This window comes from Mirounga leonina, unplaced genomic scaffold (assembly GCF_011800145.1).
Source record: "Mirounga leonina isolate KUSES-001 unplaced genomic scaffold, KU_Mleo_1.0 Mir_85, whole genome shotgun sequence".
Lineage (NCBI taxonomy): Eukaryota > Metazoa > Chordata > Mammalia > Carnivora > Phocidae > Mirounga > Mirounga leonina.
The window spans coordinates 307,496-329,255 of record NW_023270829.1 but is presented as its reverse complement, the minus strand read 5'-3'; the positions used below and the strand labels follow the sequence as shown (position 1 = coordinate 329,255).

The 21,760-nt window shown below is 35.6% G+C and overlaps 1 protein-coding gene across 3 annotated transcripts in view; it reads left to right on the top strand.

Annotated features, from left to right (window-relative positions):
* Window positions 1-6,659, top strand: part of LOC118002902 (rho GTPase-activating protein 5) — a 79,602-nt gene extending 72,943 nt beyond the window's left edge. For all 3 annotated transcript variants that reach the window (XM_034993511.1, XM_034993512.1, XM_034993510.1), the window contains exon 7: window positions 3,088-6,659. In XM_034993511.1, the coding sequence (XP_034849402.1) occupies window positions 3,088-3,415 (328 nt within the window). In that variant the 3' untranslated portion in view covers window positions 3,416-6,659. The remainder of the gene's footprint in view (window positions 1-3,087) is intronic.
* Window positions 6,660-21,760: the final 15,101 nt, after the last annotated feature.

Below are 21,760 nucleotides of genomic sequence, written 5' to 3'. Positions count from 1 at the left end.
ATTTCAGTTTGTACCTCTTAAAAGAGAATATTAACCAGTGTTTAAAGTTTTATTTTTGCACTCAATGTAGTATAAAATTATATTAACATTTCTGGTAACCGTTCTCTGAAGTCTCCCTCCTTGAGAAAATACCAGCATACTAGTATTAACATATAATTAGTGGAATATCATCTTTTGAAAATTACCATACCAAGTGGTTTTTGATATGATAACAGATGTGTACATGGTACTACCAGAACTTACCCAATATGGAGTGTAAGGATGGTTTGTGAACATATTATTGTCTGGCCAGATTAAAGTGCTGAAGTAAGAATTGTACTTCATTTAAAAGAATAGGGAAAAAAGACAAAAGGAAAAGCATGTTCAAAGAAACACAGTGCTAGCCCACAATCAGTATTATTTTAGACACTTTCGTGCTTGGCTTCAGTAATACAGCCACGCAACAAAAGCATATATGATGGGTTGAGGAATAGCCGAGGACTTCGTGATTCCAGTAGAGAGAAGGATAGACAGGGTTAAGAGGTAAGGTCAGAAAGGGAAGAGAGACAGTGCGAGGTCATATAGGACAGTATTCACACAGAGTGTAGGCTTAAAAGCTTTAATCCTCAAAACGTTTTACTGATAAGGAAGTTGCTTTATGGGTGTATGTCACTAAGCACATTGTTGACTTCAACTGACATTTATGGGGATGTGGGGAATTAGACTTTGTCTCAATGAAAATAGCATTGCATGCCAGTTACTCTTAATGGTAGATGGACTACTGGAGAGTAGAGCAGAGAAATAACATCATCAGACTTAAATTTTAAAAGGACTGTAGTAGGACTCTGTAGTTAAGTATAGACTGTAATGGGAACTCTGTGTGCCAGATATTCTTACAAAGGCTAGGGACATAGCACGTGAATAAAGCAATCACTCATTTCATGGAACTTAAATTCTAGTATAGGAAATAAATGAGAAATAAATATATAATGGATGATTGACAAATTGCAAAAACTAATCCATAGAGTTACTCTTTTGCTATATTCTCTTTCACCTTCCATATTCAGTGAGTTACCGTGTCAAATCCATTTTTTCTCCTCATTTATTTTCCTTTTTGTTCCTCTGCCACGGCTTTAGTTTAGCCATTATCATTTCTCATTTAGGTAACTCTAGTTTCTTTGTAATTAAGCTCTCTCCATGCCAGTTTTCCTCTTGATCCTCCTTTGATTGATGTCAGAATGATCTTTCTATAAATATATCTTTCTGATTGAATAACATCCTATATCCTAAAGAAAAAACTGTTTAAGTGGTCTGGTTCTAACTTCTTCAGTTATACCTTTTTTCCATTTCCCCCAAGTACACATCAGGTAACTGTATTAAACTAATAGCACTTAACCAAAAGTATCAATTTGTGCCTGTCTGTCATTACATCTTAATGTGACTGCCTCAGTTCTCAAAATGCAGTCCTCAAACCAGCAGCAGCAGCATCACCTCAGAACTTGTTAGGAATGCAAATTATCAGGTCCCACCCCAGAGGTAATTATCAGTCTGTGTTTTAACAAGCCCTCCAGGAGGTTCTGATAGACACTGAAGTTGAGAACCATTGTTTTGACTGAATTACCCTTCCTACCGTTTTACCAAATGCCCATCACTGTTTTTTTTTTTTTTTTTTTAAGATTTATTTATTTGAAAGAGAGAGCACATGAGAGGGGGGAGGGTCAGAGGGAGAAGCAGACTCCCCGCCGAGCAAGGAGCCCGATGCGGGACTCGATCCCGAGACTCCAGGATCACGACCCAAGCGGAAGGCAGTCGCTCAACCACCCGAGCCACCCAGGTGCCCCCAAATGCCCATCACTCTTAATTCATACATCAAACATTACCTCTTCAAAGAAGCCTTCCCTGGCCACCCTCATCTCTTATTTGGAACCTTTCTTTTACAATTTTTGACCCAGCAATTAGACCTGATGCCCATACTCTCATGTCTTTCAACTTTAAGGTTTTTTTCTTTTCTTAGAATCTATACTTGCCTACTGCATAGAAACACCTGAGTAGGCCCTATATTTTAACAGAAGGTTAATTTTATTCTAAATATTCTAATTTTGACTCTTAACAGATAGTAATAACTTTTACCATAGAACACATATATTTAAGGCACATATTTTACCTCAGATGAGCAATTCCTATGGTTGGGGAGAGGAGATTCTTTGGTTTATATTTAAAATACTTTGATGTGCAAATTTAATTATGAGATTTTCCCACTACCTTGCATACTGGGCTATTTCTTTATGTGTGGAATAAGAGGGTCAGCTAAGATTCTTTCTCAATTTAATAATTTTGAGTTATAATTCAAGATTTGCCTCTTATGTTTCTTGTTTCTTACAGATAATGATAGAAGTGCTTGCTCACATATTTAAAGAACTAGATGTAAATCTGTTAATAACGTATGATCGATCATTTGTAAATTATTATTAAATCCTAAGAATTTTAAGGTGGAATGTGTTTCTGTGAACTTTTGTCTTTCAAATTAAATTTGTAGCAAGGTACAAATACTTAATGATTGAAAAAATTATTTTTTGCAGTAGTAGAAACTAATTTTTTTGTAAGTTGAAAAGCCTCTTGGTTGGGGCATTATGATAGAGTAATTTTTCTAAAGCTTGGTTTTTCCAAGGTTCAAAGAGATGGCATACCATAGTTGTCTCTTCATCTCTCGTAATAGTCAAGGAATTTGTATATGCAATTAGAATTCTCTGTTTCTGTTACCAGAAACTCATTAAAATTTGTCACGTGTTCTCTTTACTCTGAGAAAAAGGTGTGTGTTTTTTTTTCCCCACACAAATTAAGGAGGCTTCTCTAAGTAAATTATAAAACCGCTGGGTACAACAATTTTTTTTTTTTGAAGACTATCTTTGGTTCTCCTAAGAAATGGATTTTACTGCTGTCTCCTGTTACTGGAATGTAGTTGAACATCTTAGAATGTATAAGAAGAAAAATGTTTTAAATTTGAAGTTAAGATAAAAGGTTTAAAACTAAATCATCTGAGATCTAGGATACTTAAATTGTCATGAATTTTGATTGGTTTCTAACTGTTTTTTCCTATCATAATTTCAGGGTTAGTCAGCAAAATAAAATCAACCTAATGACAGCAGACAACTTATCCATCTGTTTTTGGCCAACCTTGATGAGACCCGATTTTGAAAATCGAGAGTTTCTGTCTACCACTAAGATCCATCAATCTGTTGTTGAAACGTTCATTCAGCAGTGTCAGTTTTTCTTTTATAATGGAGAAATTGTAGAAACTGTGAACACTGTGGCTCCTCCACCACCTTCAAACCCAGGACAGTTGGTGGAACCAATGGTACCGCTTCAGTTGCCTCCACCCTTGCAACCTCAGCTGATTCAACCACAGTTACAGACAGATCCTCTTGGTATTATATAAGTAGGAATTGATTGCAGACAGCCTGAAATTGACAAAAAGCAAATCTAGGCATGCATGTTTCAGGGTTTAGTAGTATACTTGATTTTTCCTTACAGGTAATTCACATTCAGAATGATGAAACATTTTCTCTTTGAACTATATGGTGTTCCTTACTCACTTACATTACAAATCTAAGACCATGTGATAAGCATGACTGGAGAGGTTTAATTTTTATAAACAAAAATAGCTATAAAATGCAAAGCTGCTGTTGCATGCAACCTTATTGCAATCAGTATATCATTCCTGTGGCATTTTCTGTCACATTATATTGTGAATAAAATTTTTCTATAGAAATTAAATGATTTAAAAACTCACATATATGAAACATTTAATGCTTTTCAGCCTGCCTTATGGCTGATTTTGTTATTTGGTGTGCTAATTTGGGCAATTTAATTTACATTTTAGCAATCTGTGTAGATAACAAAAAGCCCAGTTAAGTATTTTATAATTTCAGGCTACTTATGCCATGCTTGGGATGTTGTTTGAAAGAAAGAAAAATACACTTAACATATTTCTGCACCTTCATCTTCTAAGTAAACCTGTGGATGATTTGATGAGGGGTAAATGAACATATTTCTTGTACACGCATACCAAGGACATACTTGTGGCTAAAGTGAGTTGATAATGTTGTGCAAAGGATAGTTGTCACCAGCTCATTTCTTTATGGTCCATAATGAAATAAACATCTTGTATACTGTTAATTCTGTAAACAGATGCATGTTCAAAAGATCTATGATGGTCTTGTAATCTTAATCTAATATATTTTAGATATTTTAATTTTTTCCCTCTTGGGAAATACATTTAGTATAGTGTAGAAAATACTTCATGACATTTTCATATAAGGTTATATAACTTTTCATACATAAACATGAAATTTGTTGTAGAAAATTCTTTAAACCAAACATTTTAATCTAGGACTTCAATTTAATCTGTTCCTTGAATCTATTTTTATGTGGCCCTTTAAAACATATCCAAAAATCCATTGCTAATATAGCAATAAAAATACTTTGGGTACTGACAGCCTCTTTGGAGTATGTATATATAAAATTGCAAACTTGTATTCATATTCTTTTCTGTGATATGTTGTACTAAAATCAAAATGCTTTTGCACCATTTTTTAAAACAGTTTTTTCTTTTGACGTTGGTACCAGATTTGCTGTAAATGACTGCTGCTTTGGGGGTTAAACATTTGGTTAGTGAAGATACAACCAGAACACTAAATTATGGATAAAAATTTCAGAATAGGTGGCATAGGTAAATATTTTTAGGCTTCATTCAGAATTCGTTTATTATCAAACCATGCCATTTTTTTCTGGAAAGAAAAAAATGCTGTGTTTTTCATTGTTAGGTTACATTTTTCTGTAGGAAGAGGAAATTCTTTGGTCCATGTTGTAATCTTCATTCATACTGCAATTTTAAGGTTGTCTTATGTGTATTATAGTAAATAGATGATTTTGAGATTCAAGGCTCCTAAGAGTTTGATTTGCTCATTTTTCCCTAAAATAAATACTGTCTTTCCCAACTGTTATGTCCTAGGTATTATACTTCTAATTTTAACTTCAGAATCAAGATGTCAACATGAACCAGGCTGCTGTTGAAGTACATGTATATTATAAATTATCTTACTTGTGTTATACTCTTATGTGTTATTATCTTTTCTAAGAAAACAAAGTCCCTATTATTCCTATTGCAAAGCACACAGGAATTAAGAAAGTACAGTAATTTTTAAAAAGAAAAATCCGGTAAATGTAGTATTCTTAACTTGTTCTATATTACTTAATAACCTATTGTCTATATAGCTTTAATTTATAGCTGTCAGTTTAACATTGGCATGTCTGGCAAAGAAAATTAAACTTTAAGAGTTTTATAAACTGTTTCTAGGTTGCTAAAGAATTTATTTTTCTACTATATATGGTATAGACAAAGCTCAAAACTATGTACAGGAAAAAAGCCTGACTATTTCTTTTGGAAGTAGGCTGAAAAGAGAATTTTCAGAACTGTTCTTGTCTTCAGTTCATTCGGTCATGACTTTGCTATTGTAATATGTGAATCCCAGTTTATTTAAGCTATTCTCTTTTATACTATGTTAATTTAACTTTCATGTACATTTAGTACCATTTTGTTTAGCATTTACCATTTTCCACATTAACTACCTTACACCTTCCCCAAAACTTACCTCCACTTTTCTATGCATTCTATAATTGATTTGAAAACCTTTGTAGGGCTCATTTAAAATTCTAAATTTGGTTCAATTAACCTGTAGGTTACAGTTAATTGAAAATTAAAGTACAGTTTAAAGCTCAGTCTGTTACACTGAATTGATTGCGTTTGTTTTTGCCAAGGGTTTAGATATGTTTTTAATTATCAGAAAAATAATTCTAAGAACAGAATAATATAATTAAACTTTTTCTTTGGTAAGTTACTGGAAGGTTTCACTGTTTAGGGACATATTATATAATGAGACTTAAAGGATGAAAAGAATATTAGATAGTCTCATAATTATGGGTAAATATTAAGGCATTATATTTTACAATTTTAAATAAAATTCCATCCTCACACATGTTGCCATTGTTTCATTTAAGCTTCAGTGCTTATAGTTATTACAATATTGTACTCAACAGTGTCTAGATTAGCAATATAAAGAAGCATAGTGGTACTCCTTTTCAAATTTTTAGTAGATTTATTGGAAGACAAATTCTATTCAACAGACAGACACTAGGATACACAAATAATTTTAGAACAAAATTCTAGGCATAATACATTTCCATTTGAAATAGTATTTGTTTAGTAGTGCTTTTTCCCCCCTAAAATTTACGCTGTATATACTGTAGGTAACAGCAATCTAACTTAGCCAAAAAGCATCTTTTATTTTCCATACTGTGTGTAAATAATGTAGACCTTTTTTCTGAGGTACTGGAATTTAATTTCTAATATCTCTTAGATATAAACAAAAGGGAACAATTGGAATAAGAATTTAGGCCTTAGCTTCCATGGTGATTTTTAGTTTTTTATACAGTAATGTGATGCTATTTGTCAACTGGATATAAATATATATATATAATTTTAAAAAGTCAGAAGTGCTTTGTTTCTTTGTTTATAATTAATGTAATTTTGTGCTTCACCCACAGGATGCTGCAGTAAATTAAATATCAGTGAAGCTTCTGTATAAAGAATGCTACGAATAAAACATTAAGAAGCTATGTAATTTTAAGTTATAGTTGCCTCTAATTTTACCATTTCATTGGTAAAAGCCTTTTTTCTTGGCGTAAAATAAAATAAAAATAAATTTGTCAATATGATGAAAGTTTTATTAGGGAGCTATATTATTGAGCTTTTTACTATACCATGAGAGGAGATCCAAAATTCGTTTTGGATGCATACGTACTGGTGGAGATTCAGTTTTTAAATGTTCAGGAAAAGATGGATTGCTCAGATTTCTGACTCAGCTGTTACCTGAACCTGAATTTTGAGCTGCGGCTAGACATTCTTTTGAGCCCCTGGAAAGATTTTGAAGCCTATTCTAGTTTATTAGCAGAGCTGCTGACATTGAAGAATATACTTTTGTTTTCTCTTCATGGATTATGAATATTAAGCCCAGCTTTATGGATGTGTGTTCTCAGAACCTATGGATCTGGTAAAGTTTGTTTGACTTTAATCTTTTTGTTTATCTTGAATTCAGTCATTTTAATTAATTTTTAGGTTGAACAATTTCTGATTTGTTTCAGTGCTTTATAGGTCTTAATTTTTTTATTGTATTTGAACTCTTGGAATTCTCAGCAGCCTTTTCAATTTATCAAACATCTGGAAATAAAATTTTCCAAGATGTAATAGGAGAAGGAATTACTCTTCAAAATTGATTTCTTATGGTAACATCTGTGTATAGTTGAGCAAACTGTACAAGCATTAATAGCTGATGCCCAGTATCCAGCCATTAGATAGCCAGGTACCATGATCTTTTTAAAGTAGTTAAAATCTAATTAATGAACTTTGGACAAAACATTAACCTCAGTTGAACCTTGTCATCATCCTATCAGCGTGATTCCATTTATCCCCCCCACCCCATATTTTATTTCTTTGTGGGTAGGTGGGTCTAGGTGGGGGGAATCCACAGTTATCACTTAAATCTTAAAGTATTGAATATTAGTCTTAGAGAAATCTTTCAGGCAATAGGAACGATTTTGAAAAGCTAATCAGTGATAGTCAAAGTTAAGATTTCGGTCATTACTAAGTTTAATGTATAAAATTATAAAAATGCAGTGCTAGCAGTTTAGGTTTAGTCATTTTACAAATAGTCTAAGACCTGCAGTATACACACTGAGTAGTTGTCATGGAGTTTGTGGGAAGAACATTTGTATATTCCCACAGTGTAGATTTTCTGTTCAATTTTATTTGCCTCACATGGTAAAAATGATGAACAACTTAATAATGGCTCTCCTGTTCTGAAAGTTTGCCTCATTTTTAGTTAAGATTCTATTAGTGTTGTGACCTGTTTTTTCAGATTTATTTCTATTCTGTATTAAATCTTACTCTAATACAAGTGATGTAGGCTTAACAATTGACCTATTTATTCATTGCTTCACTAAATCATCCAAGTTACTTGTAATTAGGTATCTACTCACAAGATCATTTTCTTGTGACCTTGAACTGAATGTTTTGTCCTAATCATTTAATATGTTTTAGATGCTTGCCAGTTTTTAAAAGAGCTTACCCATTTTAAATTTGGAGCTCTGGGTTTTCTTTCCCTTTTCTCTAGATTTTTGGTGTTTCATTTTATTCAAATAAATGTCTTTGTAGTTGTTCAGTGACGCCACCTTATATTTATTACTCTAAAATGATAAGTAAAATTAGAAGCATTCCATACTATCCTTGCTGCTGTTATTAGCATAGGACCTAGGTTATTTTAAATGCAGGTGAAAAGATTTTAAAAACAAAAACCCAAGCTATCTGAGAGAACATAACCTTTGGATACTCTCTCAAATTTACTTCTTGGAAATTTCATTTTCAGCTTTTTCATCTTTGTTGGTGCTCAAAGGTACAGTTTGCTAAATGTTTTTGGTTTATAGAGAGAAACCATTACCAGTGATACCTTTTTCAAATACAAACTAAAATGCTTTATCCAATTCTTTACAAAATGACGGTTGTGAGGCACCAGTCTGGATCAGTCGGTGAAGCATGCAACTCTTGATCTTAGGGTTGTGAGTTCAAGCCCCACATTGGGTGTAGAAATTACTTAATAAAATCTTAAAAAAAAAAAAATGGCAGTTGTAAATTACTTAAAATCCATTTAAATTATTATTTTCATGGTGTAGATCAAGGTGAGTGAACTTTTTCTGTCAAAGGACAGATGGTAGATATCTTACCATATGATCTCAATTCTATTGTTGTAGTGCAAAAAGAGCCATAAACAATATAGAAATAAATGAACATGACTGTGTTCCAGTAAAACTGTGTCTACAGAAAAGATGCAGCTGACCAGATGATCCCTGGCATAGATTGTTAGTAAAATTCAATCTTCCAAGTTTCCAATTATGTGAAATAATTACGATAGATTAACTCCAAATAATATAGGTCAAAGTAATATTTTAGAGAGGGTGATGATAATTGTCCTCTCTTTTAGCACCCTTTATTCCCAAAGGGTATTATCTTTTTTAGTTGTAATAAAATAAATGAGCTATGTGGAATAGTTCTTTAAAAGATCATAATAAGTTATTAAAACATTACATCCAGTGTGTAAGATTGGTGATATAATTGTATATATCAGAATTGAACTACTTTCACAGCTTCGCTGCCTTTTTTTTTTTTTTTTTGAGACCGAGAGCATGAGCAGGGGAGGGGCAGAGGGAGAGAGGATTCCAAACGGGCTCCATACCCAGTGCAGGGCCCGATGCAAGGCTCAGTCCCATGACTCAGATCATGAGCCAAAACCAAGAGTTAAGGGGGAAAAGACATTTTAAGCGGACGCTTAAGCGACTGAACCACCCAGGCATGCCCCGCCTTCTATTCTTAAAGATGACTTGAAGTAACCTATATATATATTTTTTAAAAATTTAGAGAGCGAGAGCAGGGAGAGTGGCAGAGGGAGAGGAAGAGAATCTCAAGCAGACTCCCCGCTGAGCACAGAACCACAGGGCTCAATCCCATAACCCTGAGATCATGACCTGAACTGAAATCAAGAGCTGGATGCCTAACCAACTGAGCACCCAGGTGCCCCTTACAGTAATATTTTTAGTGGTGGTCATTGCATCTCTACAAACTATACATTAATCGTGAGCATACTTAAGTAAATTTTGACATTACTGAAATGATTAATATTTTTACTAACCCTAAAATACCAAAATCATGTCTATAATAGATCTGGAAGTATGCGACCACTATTTAATGGATACTCTTTTCAAAATGTAAGTTTATGCTTCTGAAATCTTTTTGGCTGTTTTTAGTCTATTTAAGTGCCATCTGAGGTGTATAGGCAGCAAATCTTAATTCAGACAAATTCAAGCAAGTTTCTTCAACTAAGAATAACCTTAGAAGTTTTAAGAATGTGCTGGCTTTTGAGTATTTTTCTCTTTATAGCCATGGTTTCCAAAGAATCACTAGTGGGAACTAGTTAAGCTATCCAGAAGCCATCCAACTATACACATCTCTGAGGTGCAAGATTAAGAGATTTATTCCCGGTTATGTGCTTATATATTCCATCTGGGGAAGACAAAATGGAGTTTCTGGGAAAAAAAGTTCATATGAGAAGGGTTCATTAAGTTGAAAAAGCCTTGGCATTCAAATTTAAACTTTGTATCAATATGAAGACTTGATAGTTACTGAGCAATTCTATGACCATAAGTTGTAATAAACCAGTCAAAACTAAACATTTTAATGGCAAAGATCTGGGCATATTACTAAGGAAACTTTTACTGTTACTTCTTAGAAAATCCAACTGTTTATTTTTATTTTATCTATTTGGGGGCGGTAGTGAGAGCATGACAGGGGAGAGGGTCAGAGGGAGAAGCAGACTCCTCGCCAAGCAGGGAGCCCGACGCGGGACTCAATCCCAGAACTCTGGGATCATGACCCAAGCTGAAGGCAGTCGCCTAACCAACTGAGCCACCCAGGCACCCCAAATTCAACTGTAAAATGTCTTCTCCCCCTTAACTCTTTGTGAATAAAAAGGTTCTATCAAAGAAACAGGAAACTGATGATAAAAGGAATTGGAGGATATAGAGTGATTTGCACTGCAGAATGTGTTCAGTGTTGTAAATTTATATATTCCGAGTTTTCCAAAAGTCACCATCTTTTCTACCACTTTTTTAATTATTTGCATTACCAACACTGTAGAGGTTCAGTTTTTCACATGAGAGGATGTAGCTCACTTCAGGTCAATAACACAACCATCGAACACTCTATTAGGCAGGATAATTTTCAAAAGCCGTATTTTTAAAGGCAACAATGTGATGTGGAAAGGAGGTGTACACTAGACTCAATCCTGTATAGAGGGGAGAAGTATTCAGAGCTTAGTGGAAGATCACGAACTCTTACACTCCAGTTTACTTTGTAGAAGCTGGCTTAGTGTGGGCATCTGGATTTGGCCCAGGTAAAGGGCCATGTTAGGGAAGGAGCAATCAGCTGTGCTTTTACTGATTGCATAGGGCTGGAGTGACAAAATTGGAGGCTTGAAAGCCTTAAAAGAACAGCCAGTTTTTCTACGTTCTATGTTGAAATTTGGGCAAAAAAGCTAAACTGAAAATTTCTCAAAGGCGAAACTGAATCCCTTGCAGTCTTTCAAGGCTGAAGAAGCAAAGGTCCACCCAGTTTCTCAACCAAAAACTTTCTAGGCTTGTACTCTAGGCACAGGGATGAGTTTGGGCTAAATCTTACCAAAAGTCTGCCTAACAAAGCAAAGGGGGATCCCCTTTTCAAGAGGAAGAAATTGTCTTGGAGCCTCTACAGTTCTTTTATACACAATATCCAGCACACAGTTTAAAGATTACTAGGTGTGTGAAGCAAGAAAATTATATGACAGGTAAGAGGGAGAAGAAATGTATGATTGAATCCAAATTATCTAGGTTGTGTAAAACTATGACTTTTTAAAAAACTGATTTAATGTGAAAGAAAATGGAGAGGGTTGACATGAAATAGTGAAGTTTTTCATCAAGGAATGATTTTTGTTTGAAAGGACCTCTAGTGAAAAAAATTAACTTCCTAGGTGAGGGGCCCCTGGGTGGCTCAGTCCATTAAGCGTCTGCCTCTTGATCTTGGTTTGGGTCTTGATCTCAGGGTTATGGGTTCAGACCCCTCACTGGGCTCCACGCTGGGTGTGGAGCCTACTTAAAGCGGGGAGAGAACTCCCTTTGATGAGGTAACTGTTCATTAGAAGAAAAGATTAGTGAACCAGAAGACAAGATTTTCACTGGATAATATCAGGATATGTTCAAAATGTCTGACATGTACTTTGGAGTCATGGGTCGGGGGAGAGTGATTAGGGCAGAAACAGTGCTTGAGGTTATGGCTAGCAAGCAGTTTTGCAAAATTGATGAAAACCCACGAATTAAAGTTCAGCCAATACCAATTAAACAGAGCTAAATATTTGAAACTATGCCCAGATACCCATGGCAAAGTGCTGAAAATCCAAGACGGGCCTTATTTTTAAAGCAGCTAGAGAAAAGACACTTTAATTACCTTTAGTGGAGCACCAATAAGACTGACAGTTGATATCTCAATAGAAATCAACAAGGACAGAAGACAGTGGAATGACATCTTTAAAATGCTGGCAGTATGGGGATGAGGGGGAGCAGTATCTGCCAAAGAAAAGGTCCTTCTGGAGTAAAGATGGATCTAGACAAAAGGTAAGGTACTTCATCACCAGTAGGCCTTCAATAAATAAAAACCGAGGAAAGCAGAAGTAGTCCTGAGAGAGTTTACTGTTGTCATTGAGATTTCCAACTGTAGTTCCTGAGAGACTGATCAATGAATCAAGTTCCTTCTAAAACCCACAAGGTTTGTAGGTTTTGGTGTCTCAGATGAAAACAGCCTGAGAGCTCAGTCCTGAGACTAACCCACCTCTAATAGCAACTCTGATCGGAACTTAAAAGACAGCCCAACCTCTTTCAGGCTCCTGTGGAAAATAGAGTTGAGGATATAGGCCAACATGAAATAAAGTAAGAAAGACCTTGCCCACCAATCAGTATTTAGATTCCTTTGAAGAATTCATAAGAATTACATGTGTACAGAATGTAAGCAGGTCTTCATTCAGAAGCCATTTGAACATCAGACCATTTGTACTGGAAAGAAACATGGTAACTGGGAAATTCAAGTCACACACAATGGTTGAATATTTGCAACCATTCAGAACAAAAATCTTAATACATGCATTAAATATGTAGAGACATTTACCAAAAGGCATAGCACTAATGCTCACACTGGAGAGAAATCCATGAACGTACTGAAATTTGAAAAGGCCTTCACCTGTTAAGTCTTGGTTGCACTTCAGAAAATCCACACTGGCAGGAAGTCATTTGAATGCAATGACTGTGAAAAAGCCTTCACCAGAAGTCACAATTCTTGTGTACATCAGAATTTCGTACTGGAGAGAGACTGTATTAGGTACTGCGTTTGAAAGTCCATCAGCCTCAAGTCAAACTGGCTTATTGAGTGATAGCTCCCAAGATGGCCCCTGATGCCCTGGCTTCTGGTGTTGTGACGTCTTTGTATGGTCCCCTACATTCTACCAAGATTGGTCTTGTATGACCAGTAGCAAACAGCAGAAGTGATGGTATGTTATGTCCAAGGCTAGATTATAAAGGACTATGGTTTCCCCTCTTGGGCACCCACTCTATAATGATGAATGAGCTTGGAAGCTGATTCTTCCGCCCCCAGCTGACACCTTGAATGAAACCTCACAAGATAACCAGAACTAGATCTATGCAACCCAGATTCTTGACCCTCAGAAATGTAGTTAAGTGTTTTAAGCAGCTGAGTTTTGGGGGTAATTTACACAGCAAAAGATAACTCATACAGTTGCACATTGAAGTTCATACTGGGGAGCTATCTTATGAATGCACAGTTCGTTTTCTTCATTTCCAAGTCACAACGCCAAGTGTATCAGAAAATTCAGAGTGAAACCATATATATGCAGTGAGTAGGAAGACACTAAGTGCTAGATTAAATTTCAGTATCAGAAAACTAACTGGAGCGGAGAAACTGTTTTTATAAAATAAGAGCACCTTCATGGAGAAATCTTGTTTTAAATACATGTCAGAGAATGTACTGACCATATAGTAGCTTCTCCAGAAAATACCACAGCAGCATCAACAGATTGACAAAGGAGAAAAAGTGCCTGTGTATGTGTGTGTTAGGCCTTCCCCAACAGATTGATCTGACCATAGTACCTGAGTCACTGTTGGTGCATTTAGTGGGGGAGAGGCCTTGGCATTAGTTTGCAGTATATATCAGAATTCATAAACGAAACAAAATCTATATTTAAAGTGAGAAAGCTTCTCACAGAATCTGATGAAATTGCACATTATAGATTTTATGCATCTCAGAAATTATATGGGTATATTTGTGAGAAAAATTCTGAGGAGAACATCTGAGAATGTGTTGAGGAAAGGGCATCTTACTGCACTTTTCTTAAGGAATAATTCATAGGAAAAACTTGCCAGTTTGATTAGGATGTGGACTGGAAAACTTTATAAAGGGTCAGTTGGTAAATATATTTTTTATTGAAATACAGTTGACAAACTGTTACATTAGGAGATGGTAAATATTTTATGCTTTGTAGCCCAGGAGGCTAAAAGCAAGGATATTCCGTAGACACGAAAAAACAAAATTTTCTATTGACAAAAATTTTAAATGTCATTATGTTACAAATTAACCATTTCCAATTAAAGGTTGTGTGGAAATTCTACAATCACATGGTTAAATAGATTTTAAAATTAATTTCCTTTGCAAGTCCATCAAGGTCAAAAACTGCTAAAATTATAGTGTAAGCTTGCAAAGTACATCTAATACAAATTTGGAATTGAAAATTTTTTTTCATTTTAATTTCTAATAGTACAGAAAATGTATAAAGCAACTTGAGATTTGCTTGTGATTCAATGTTAATTATCATGAAATGACCACTGCTTTGCCTTGTAATTTTAGGTTGAATTCAATGAGAAACATCAAGTCAGCAACAATAAGCTGATTTTGAAAACAATTTAGTGTTCAGTAATGGTGGTTGGGGTGGGTCCTCTAATTCAGAAAAATTTCAAATCCTGGCCCTGACAAATTCATGAAATTTATAATAGATAGATGTGTAAAAATTGATGAAGTCCACCATTGATACTGCTCATTTAATAACACATGATAGGTTCAAATATTTTCTGTAAAGGACCTGCTGTTAAATAATACAATGAATAACCATGAATTTGAAGCCTTTACATTGCAAGAGCTTGATAAATTTGTCCAACAAAGCTTTCTGTTCTACACCTATATTTTACCACCATCAGTTGTAAGAACAGATTCTATTTAAGGTTGTATTGAACATTTTCTCAACCTTCTTTGGTTGGTTCACAAAACATCCATAGAGGTTGTTTAGTCAGTTCAAACTCAGCATTGACTGAGTAGATAGTAACTGAGCAGTATTGGTAAGATCTGCGACTCAAGGAAAACCACTTGGAATTCTTTGCATTGTTTTTAAATGGATGTTACCTAGTGTTCTAAACTAAGCAATTGTTCTCACCAAAAAGCTAATAGTCTTCAACAAGTTTCCTCTGCACACATTTCTTTGGCTGCTATAAACATGATTTCATTAACTCACCACATGTTATTTCTACTGTGTCTTCAAGAAAATTGAAGAGGAGCATTGTGTCATCTAATTCTATAATGCCAGTGTTACCCTGATACCAACAATTTAGCAAGTTGAAACAAGCAATATACAAAAAGGATAATATGCTATGACCAAAGATGCAGGATTGCTTTACCATTTGACAATGAATTATAAAATGACATCAGTGAAATTGGCACAGTAGATAACTCCAAGGGCCATCCCTCCAAAAAAGAAAGATAAATCAAGCATTTTATGTGAACATAACACATGAAATTTGAAAGGAAAGGAGCCAAACTTAGTTATACAAGTTTATTTTTTTTTTACCACAGTTCCCACCCTTATGCTACATTTGCCTTACAGAAAGTCAAAATCCTATATAGTTAGAATGTAAGTGGGATTTCATGATAACAAGAAGGTATTTCCATTTATAATAATGCCAGGTAATATCATTTGGACCAATCCTCTAGCTTAGGATACCTAGGGAAAAAATGGACAAATTTGCTTCAAAACATCAATATGAAGACCATCAGAAAAACTAACAAGATCCTGGCTTGGCTCAGGGTTCCTGGCTGGCTCAGTCAGTAGAGTATGCAACTCTGGATCTCAGGGTTATGAGTTCAAGCCACACATTAGTTGTAGAGATTACTTTAAAAAAAAAAAAAAAAAAAAGAAGGAGCTAACAAGATAGTGAAGGATTACAGCCAGCAATAGGGCGAGAAAAAAATGGCAACATAGATAAACCTGCTTTTGGCCTCCAATTATTTAGGAGGTAACTGAGAATCTGAATAATGCTTCTGATGGCCTTCTATAGTTCTAGATGGGCAGGAATTAGATTTCAAGACCTCAAAGTGTTTCTACAGTTTTGCAAATTTGATGTCTTACACAAAATAACAAGATGTGTACAGACAGCATGAATTAAAACTAACAACACAGACTATATGCTAAGCCCAAGGAAATAAATGTCAAGAATTTCAGCAGATGACTACAAAAGCACAGAAAAATACCAAGTGGAAGTTAAAGAACCCAGAAATATATTAGCTGAATTTAAGGACTCAAAGGATTGGCTTATAGAAGATTAGACACAGCTGAAAATATAATTCATGAATTCCAAGTGGTTAATACAAAATAGAATAAAAGATTGAGAACTGAAAATATTAAAGTATAGTAAGAGGAAAATCTTTTTTTTTTTTTTTTAAAGATTTTATTTATTTATTTGACAGAGAGACACACAGCGAGAGAGAGAATACAAGCAGGGGGAGTGGGAGAGGGAGAAGCGGGCTCCCGGCTGAGCAGAGAGCCAGACATGGGGCTCCATCCCAGGACCCTGAGCCGAAGGCAGACGCTTAATGACTGAGCCACCCAGGTGCCCCAAGAAGAAAGTCTTATCATAAATTTAATTGAACTTTCCAGAAAGAGTAGAGATAGTAAGAAGCAATATATGACTAGATAATAGCTGAGATCTTTCCACAACTATCAAGACCATAAACAATTGATTAAAGGGCTGTGAATCAACGGAAAGCAGGAAAATACATACCAAAGCAGATAAAAATAAAACTGAAATTAGACTGAGAATTAGACAAAAGCAACAAGAGAAAAAGGATCGAAAGAGTACCACTTAGACTACAAGTGGCTTTCCCCCAATCAAAATATTAGAAGCCAAACAACGTGAAATATCTCCCTAAAATTCAATAGCAAAAAAAAAAAAAGCCTTTAAGAATAAAAGTAAAAGACATTTTCAGATGAAGTAGAAAATGCTCTTAAAATGAAATACTGAAGACTGTTTTTCAGGCAGAATGAAACTATCCCCAGGTGAGTGTTGATATGTAGGAAAGAACGAAAAGCAACAGCAATGGTAAATATGTGGGTAAATCTAATGTTAAGTAAAAAGTGTAACATTGAAGCCAATGGAAAGGTGGAAAAATGGAATAATGCTTAAAAAGAGAAAAGGAAACAAATAGGACAAAATATATTATGATACATTTAGATCCAAACATATTAAGTACATTGAATTTGAAAAATTAATATTCTAAATAAGTGATATGGGAAGTCAGACTGGATTCAGAAAATGACAAAATCACATTTACAAGGGCCACACCAAAAATCATAAGGATGGGGCGCCTGGGTGGCTCAGTCAGTTAAGTGGCTGCCTTCGGCTCAGGTCATGATCCTGGGGTCTTGGGATCAAGCCCCACGTCTGGCTCCCTGCTCAGCGGAGAGCCTGCTTCTCCCTCTCCATCTGCCTGCCACTCTGCCTACTTGTACTCTCTCTGTCAAATAAATAAATAAATAAATCTTAAAAAAAAAATCATAAGGATACAGAAAGATTAAAAGGAAAAAGATGGTATTATAAACAAATGAATGTCAATATATTTGAAACTTTGAGTGAAATAGAAAAATTCCCCCAAAGCACAACATATTAAAACTTACATGAAAGGAGTAGGAATTGCTAATAGTTTGATATCTACTAAAATGAATTTATAACTTCAAAGTTTACATGCATTCATAGGCCCATATAGTTTTGCTGGTGAATTTTACTAAATAAGGAAGAAATAGCACAAAATTTTTATAATGTCTTTAGTAGAATTGAAAAAGGAAACACTTGAATTGATTTTATGGGGTTAACATAATCTTGATAAGTAAATTCAACAATGACATAGGGCACTATTATGTATATAAGTGAAAAATCTTAAATATGTTTAGCAAGATGTTAAAAGGAAAATACAGAATTGGTTTAACTTTCAAAAATCAGTCACTGTAATGTGCATTTATAGAACAAGAGAAAAAGTATATGACTATGTCAATAGATAAGTATAAAGCACTTTATAAAAAAGACATATCATGCAAATACAAAGAGCTGATGTTGCCATACACTGTCAGACAGTAAAATGTAAGGTAAAAAGCATTACTAGAGATAGAGAACACTTAATAATGATAAAGGTTTAATTCAGCAGGAAGAGATAGCAATTCTAAATTTGTAAGCACCGAGTAGCATAGCATTAAAATACATAAAGCCAAAACAAATGTTAGAAATACAAGGAGCGCTAGATCTCCATTATCCAAGTAGATTAACACATGGAATAAGCAAATTAAATAACAGTAAAGGTATCAAAGATTCAACATGATAAGCAAACATGACATAAAGGGCCCATATTAGATACTGCACCCAATAACTGTAGATAATTACGTGAAACTACTACAAAATTGAATATATGCTGAACCACAAAGGAAATCTCAAATTTCAAAGATTAAAATCATATAGAGTTTGTTCTCTGGTTATATTAAAAATAAGATAAAAGTTAACAGCAAGATAAGAAAATCCCTTAATGTTTGGAAATTAAGCATATACTTGTAAAAAAAAGTTCGTGGGTGAAAAAGAAAATAAAAAATGGAAATATTTTGAACTAAAAGATAATGAAAACATCAAATCTTGTGGTATGTTGAATTGTGGAGATTTATGGCTTTGCATACATATAAACAGAATTCATAGTTTGAATTCATGTATTAGGAAGCCTAAATTATCAGCAGGGAGAAAAAAATAAAAACTAATGAAGTAGAAGAAAAATGCACAGAGTAAATCTTTAAGAAGATATGAGTTGTGAGGAGGTTTGAAAAGAAATAAGCAGTGCCTATATTTTTAGAAAGGCCCCTATGACAGCACATTCAATGGTACTGGAGGAATCTGTGATGGGAAAAGACAATGTGGAGTTTATGGAATTCCCCAACAGGAGAATTGCAACACAGACTCAGGGTTTTGGAGCAATCCACACCATCTCCTATATAGTATTATATACGGTTCAAGAAGTCCTTTGTATGCTTCTGCACCCTGGAAAAGAGCATGACCATGACTATCAAGTAAACCATGTGGCCAGAACTATCTAAGATAAGGTAGGTTCTGTCAGATCTGTCAGGTCATAAAGTCAGATGGACCCAGCAGCAATCTATCATAAGATGGAAGTGGTACATCTGTGATTGGGCATGAGTGCCAGAGGATCCAATTAAGTTGCACAAGCAAGTAGTCCTTTCCCTCCTATCTCATCAACTACTGTTGCCCTAGTGTCTCTTTCTCAGTTAAAAATCATGTCCATATGGCAGCCATGGAAGTGCACTGTTCAAATCTTTCAAGAATTGGGGCGCCTGGGTGGCTCAGTCAGTTAAGCAGCTGCCTTGGGCTCAGGTCATGATCCCAGGGTCCTGGGATCGAGCCCCATGTCTGGTTCCCTGCTCAGCAGGGAGCCTGCTTCTCCCTCTCCCTCTGCCTGCCACTCTATTTGTGTTCTCCCTCTCTCTGTCAAATAAATAAAATCTTAAAAAATCAAGAATTGCCTCTAGGATTGCAGTCAATTGAACGTTCTCAGCTGCTGCACTCTCAGAATTCACTACGACATTTAAACCCAAGACATACTATTCTTGGGCACCTATAGCCAATGATCAAGTAGTGAGGGGGTGTGGACAGATATTAGGAGCTAGACATTTCTGTATTCACCAAGAAAGACCCTGTGGCCTTGCATTTTATAAGAATGAGGAATGTTTTGTTTTGTTTGTTTTTAAGATTTTATTTATTAGAGAGAGAGAGCTGGGAGTACAGTGGGGGAGGGAGAGGGAGAAAGAATCTGAAGCTGACTCCGTGCTAAGGGCTTCAGATCCCACGACCAACCGCAAGATCATGACCTGAGCTGAAACCAAGATTCAGAGCCCCAACCGACTGAGCCACCCAGGTACCCCTTGGCTGTCAGGAATGTTTTTATGAGAGGGACACCAGTATTACAGGGTGTTTATTGGTGGTTCTTCTCATCCACAGGCTGGGGATGATAGTAGGAGAGGTGGTCACAGAATTGAGCTCATTCATAGCAATAGGAATGATGGCATCTCAAAGCAGGTAGCACACTCAACTGCCAGAAGCCACAGAGCCATACTTACCATAATGACCTGCAAGGTTGGAGAGATAGCCATAAAGGCTTACCCAGGAAATTGTGGAGATAGGTAATAGAACATGGCTACCCTCTGGGCAAAAGAGATGAACATTCAATGATGGTGCTACTTAACATCTAAAATACTCTTAAAGAGCAAGTGTGGAGAAGCAAGAGGCCAAGGGCAACCTCTCCAATAAAAGTTAAAATCCCTTGTTCAGTTCCCTGAACTGAGCCAGTATTCAGACCCAGAACCAACTCACTAAAATGTGAACAGATCTCTAGGAGGAAAGACCCTACAATATCCCAGCAAGTTTATATTAGAAGATCTCCCTTGTAATTTCCTAAAATGGCCTAGGCTATTTAGGTAGGTGATTGATTGTACACTGGGGAAAATGGAGGATCTCACATTTTGAGGAATATTAGACACAAGGTCTGAGTTGATGTTTGATGCCTTAAGACCCCTTTGTTAGGATGGGGGGTATATCGGGGCCAAGTAACAAGAGGAACTCTGTCCAAAGTCCAGCTTATAGTGGATACACTGTTTCAACAGACCCCCATAGTGGTTATTTGACTGATCCTAAGTGTGTAATTAGGATTGACATACTTGGTGATTGGACTAGCCCTCATGTGGTCCTTGGCCTGTGGAGTAAGATTTCTCATATAGTGAAAAAGCCAAGATATGATCCTATCTTCAACCTTTAGCGAAGATAGTAAAGAAAATACATTATCTCATCCCAGAAATGGGAGTGGCAGAGATTAGTGCCACCTTTAAAAATGCAAAGTGTGGTAGTCTCTATCAAACCTCTATTTAATTCACTAGTCTGGCTCCTGAAAAAAACCAGGTGGATCCTGAAGAATGACTGTAGACTTACTAAGCTCAACCAAGTAGAAGCCCTAATAACAGCTATTATGTTAGACATGATAGCATTGTAGAGCAGATTAGTAAGTCTTGTGATACATATTATGTGGGCATTGATTTGGCAAGAATGAGACTATATCCAATTAAGAAAGAGAATCAGAAATATTTTGCATTCATGTACAGCAGACAGTATTCATTTACAGTTTTACCTTAAAACAATGTCAATTCTCTTAACATCTGCTATAATGCATTTTGAAGAGATTTGAGTGTCTGGACATCGTATGGAACATCACTTTGATCCGTTCTATTGATGTCATGCTGATCGGGCAGGATAACTGAAAGATAGCTAGTATGCTGGAGTCTTTGATAAGATAATATATTCCAGATGAAAGAGATAAACCCAATAAGGAGCAGGGAATTCTCACTTCAGTAGAGTTTTTAGGAGTCTAGTGGTCAGTCTGGATATTCCCTGCAAAATAAGAGAAAATTGCTGCATCTTGTATCCCATGGAAGCACAGCACCTGGTAGGCTTCATGCTCTGAAGGCAACATATTTTACACCAGATTTTCTCAATTTTGGCACTGCTGGACCAAATAATTCTTTAGGAGTTGTATCGTGCATTGCAGGATGATTGGCCGTATTCTTGGCCTCTACCTAAATTGATGCCAGTGGTACTCCTCCTACTCTAGTCATGAAAATAAAAAATTGCTTCATACTGCCAAGTGTGCCTGGGGAGCAAA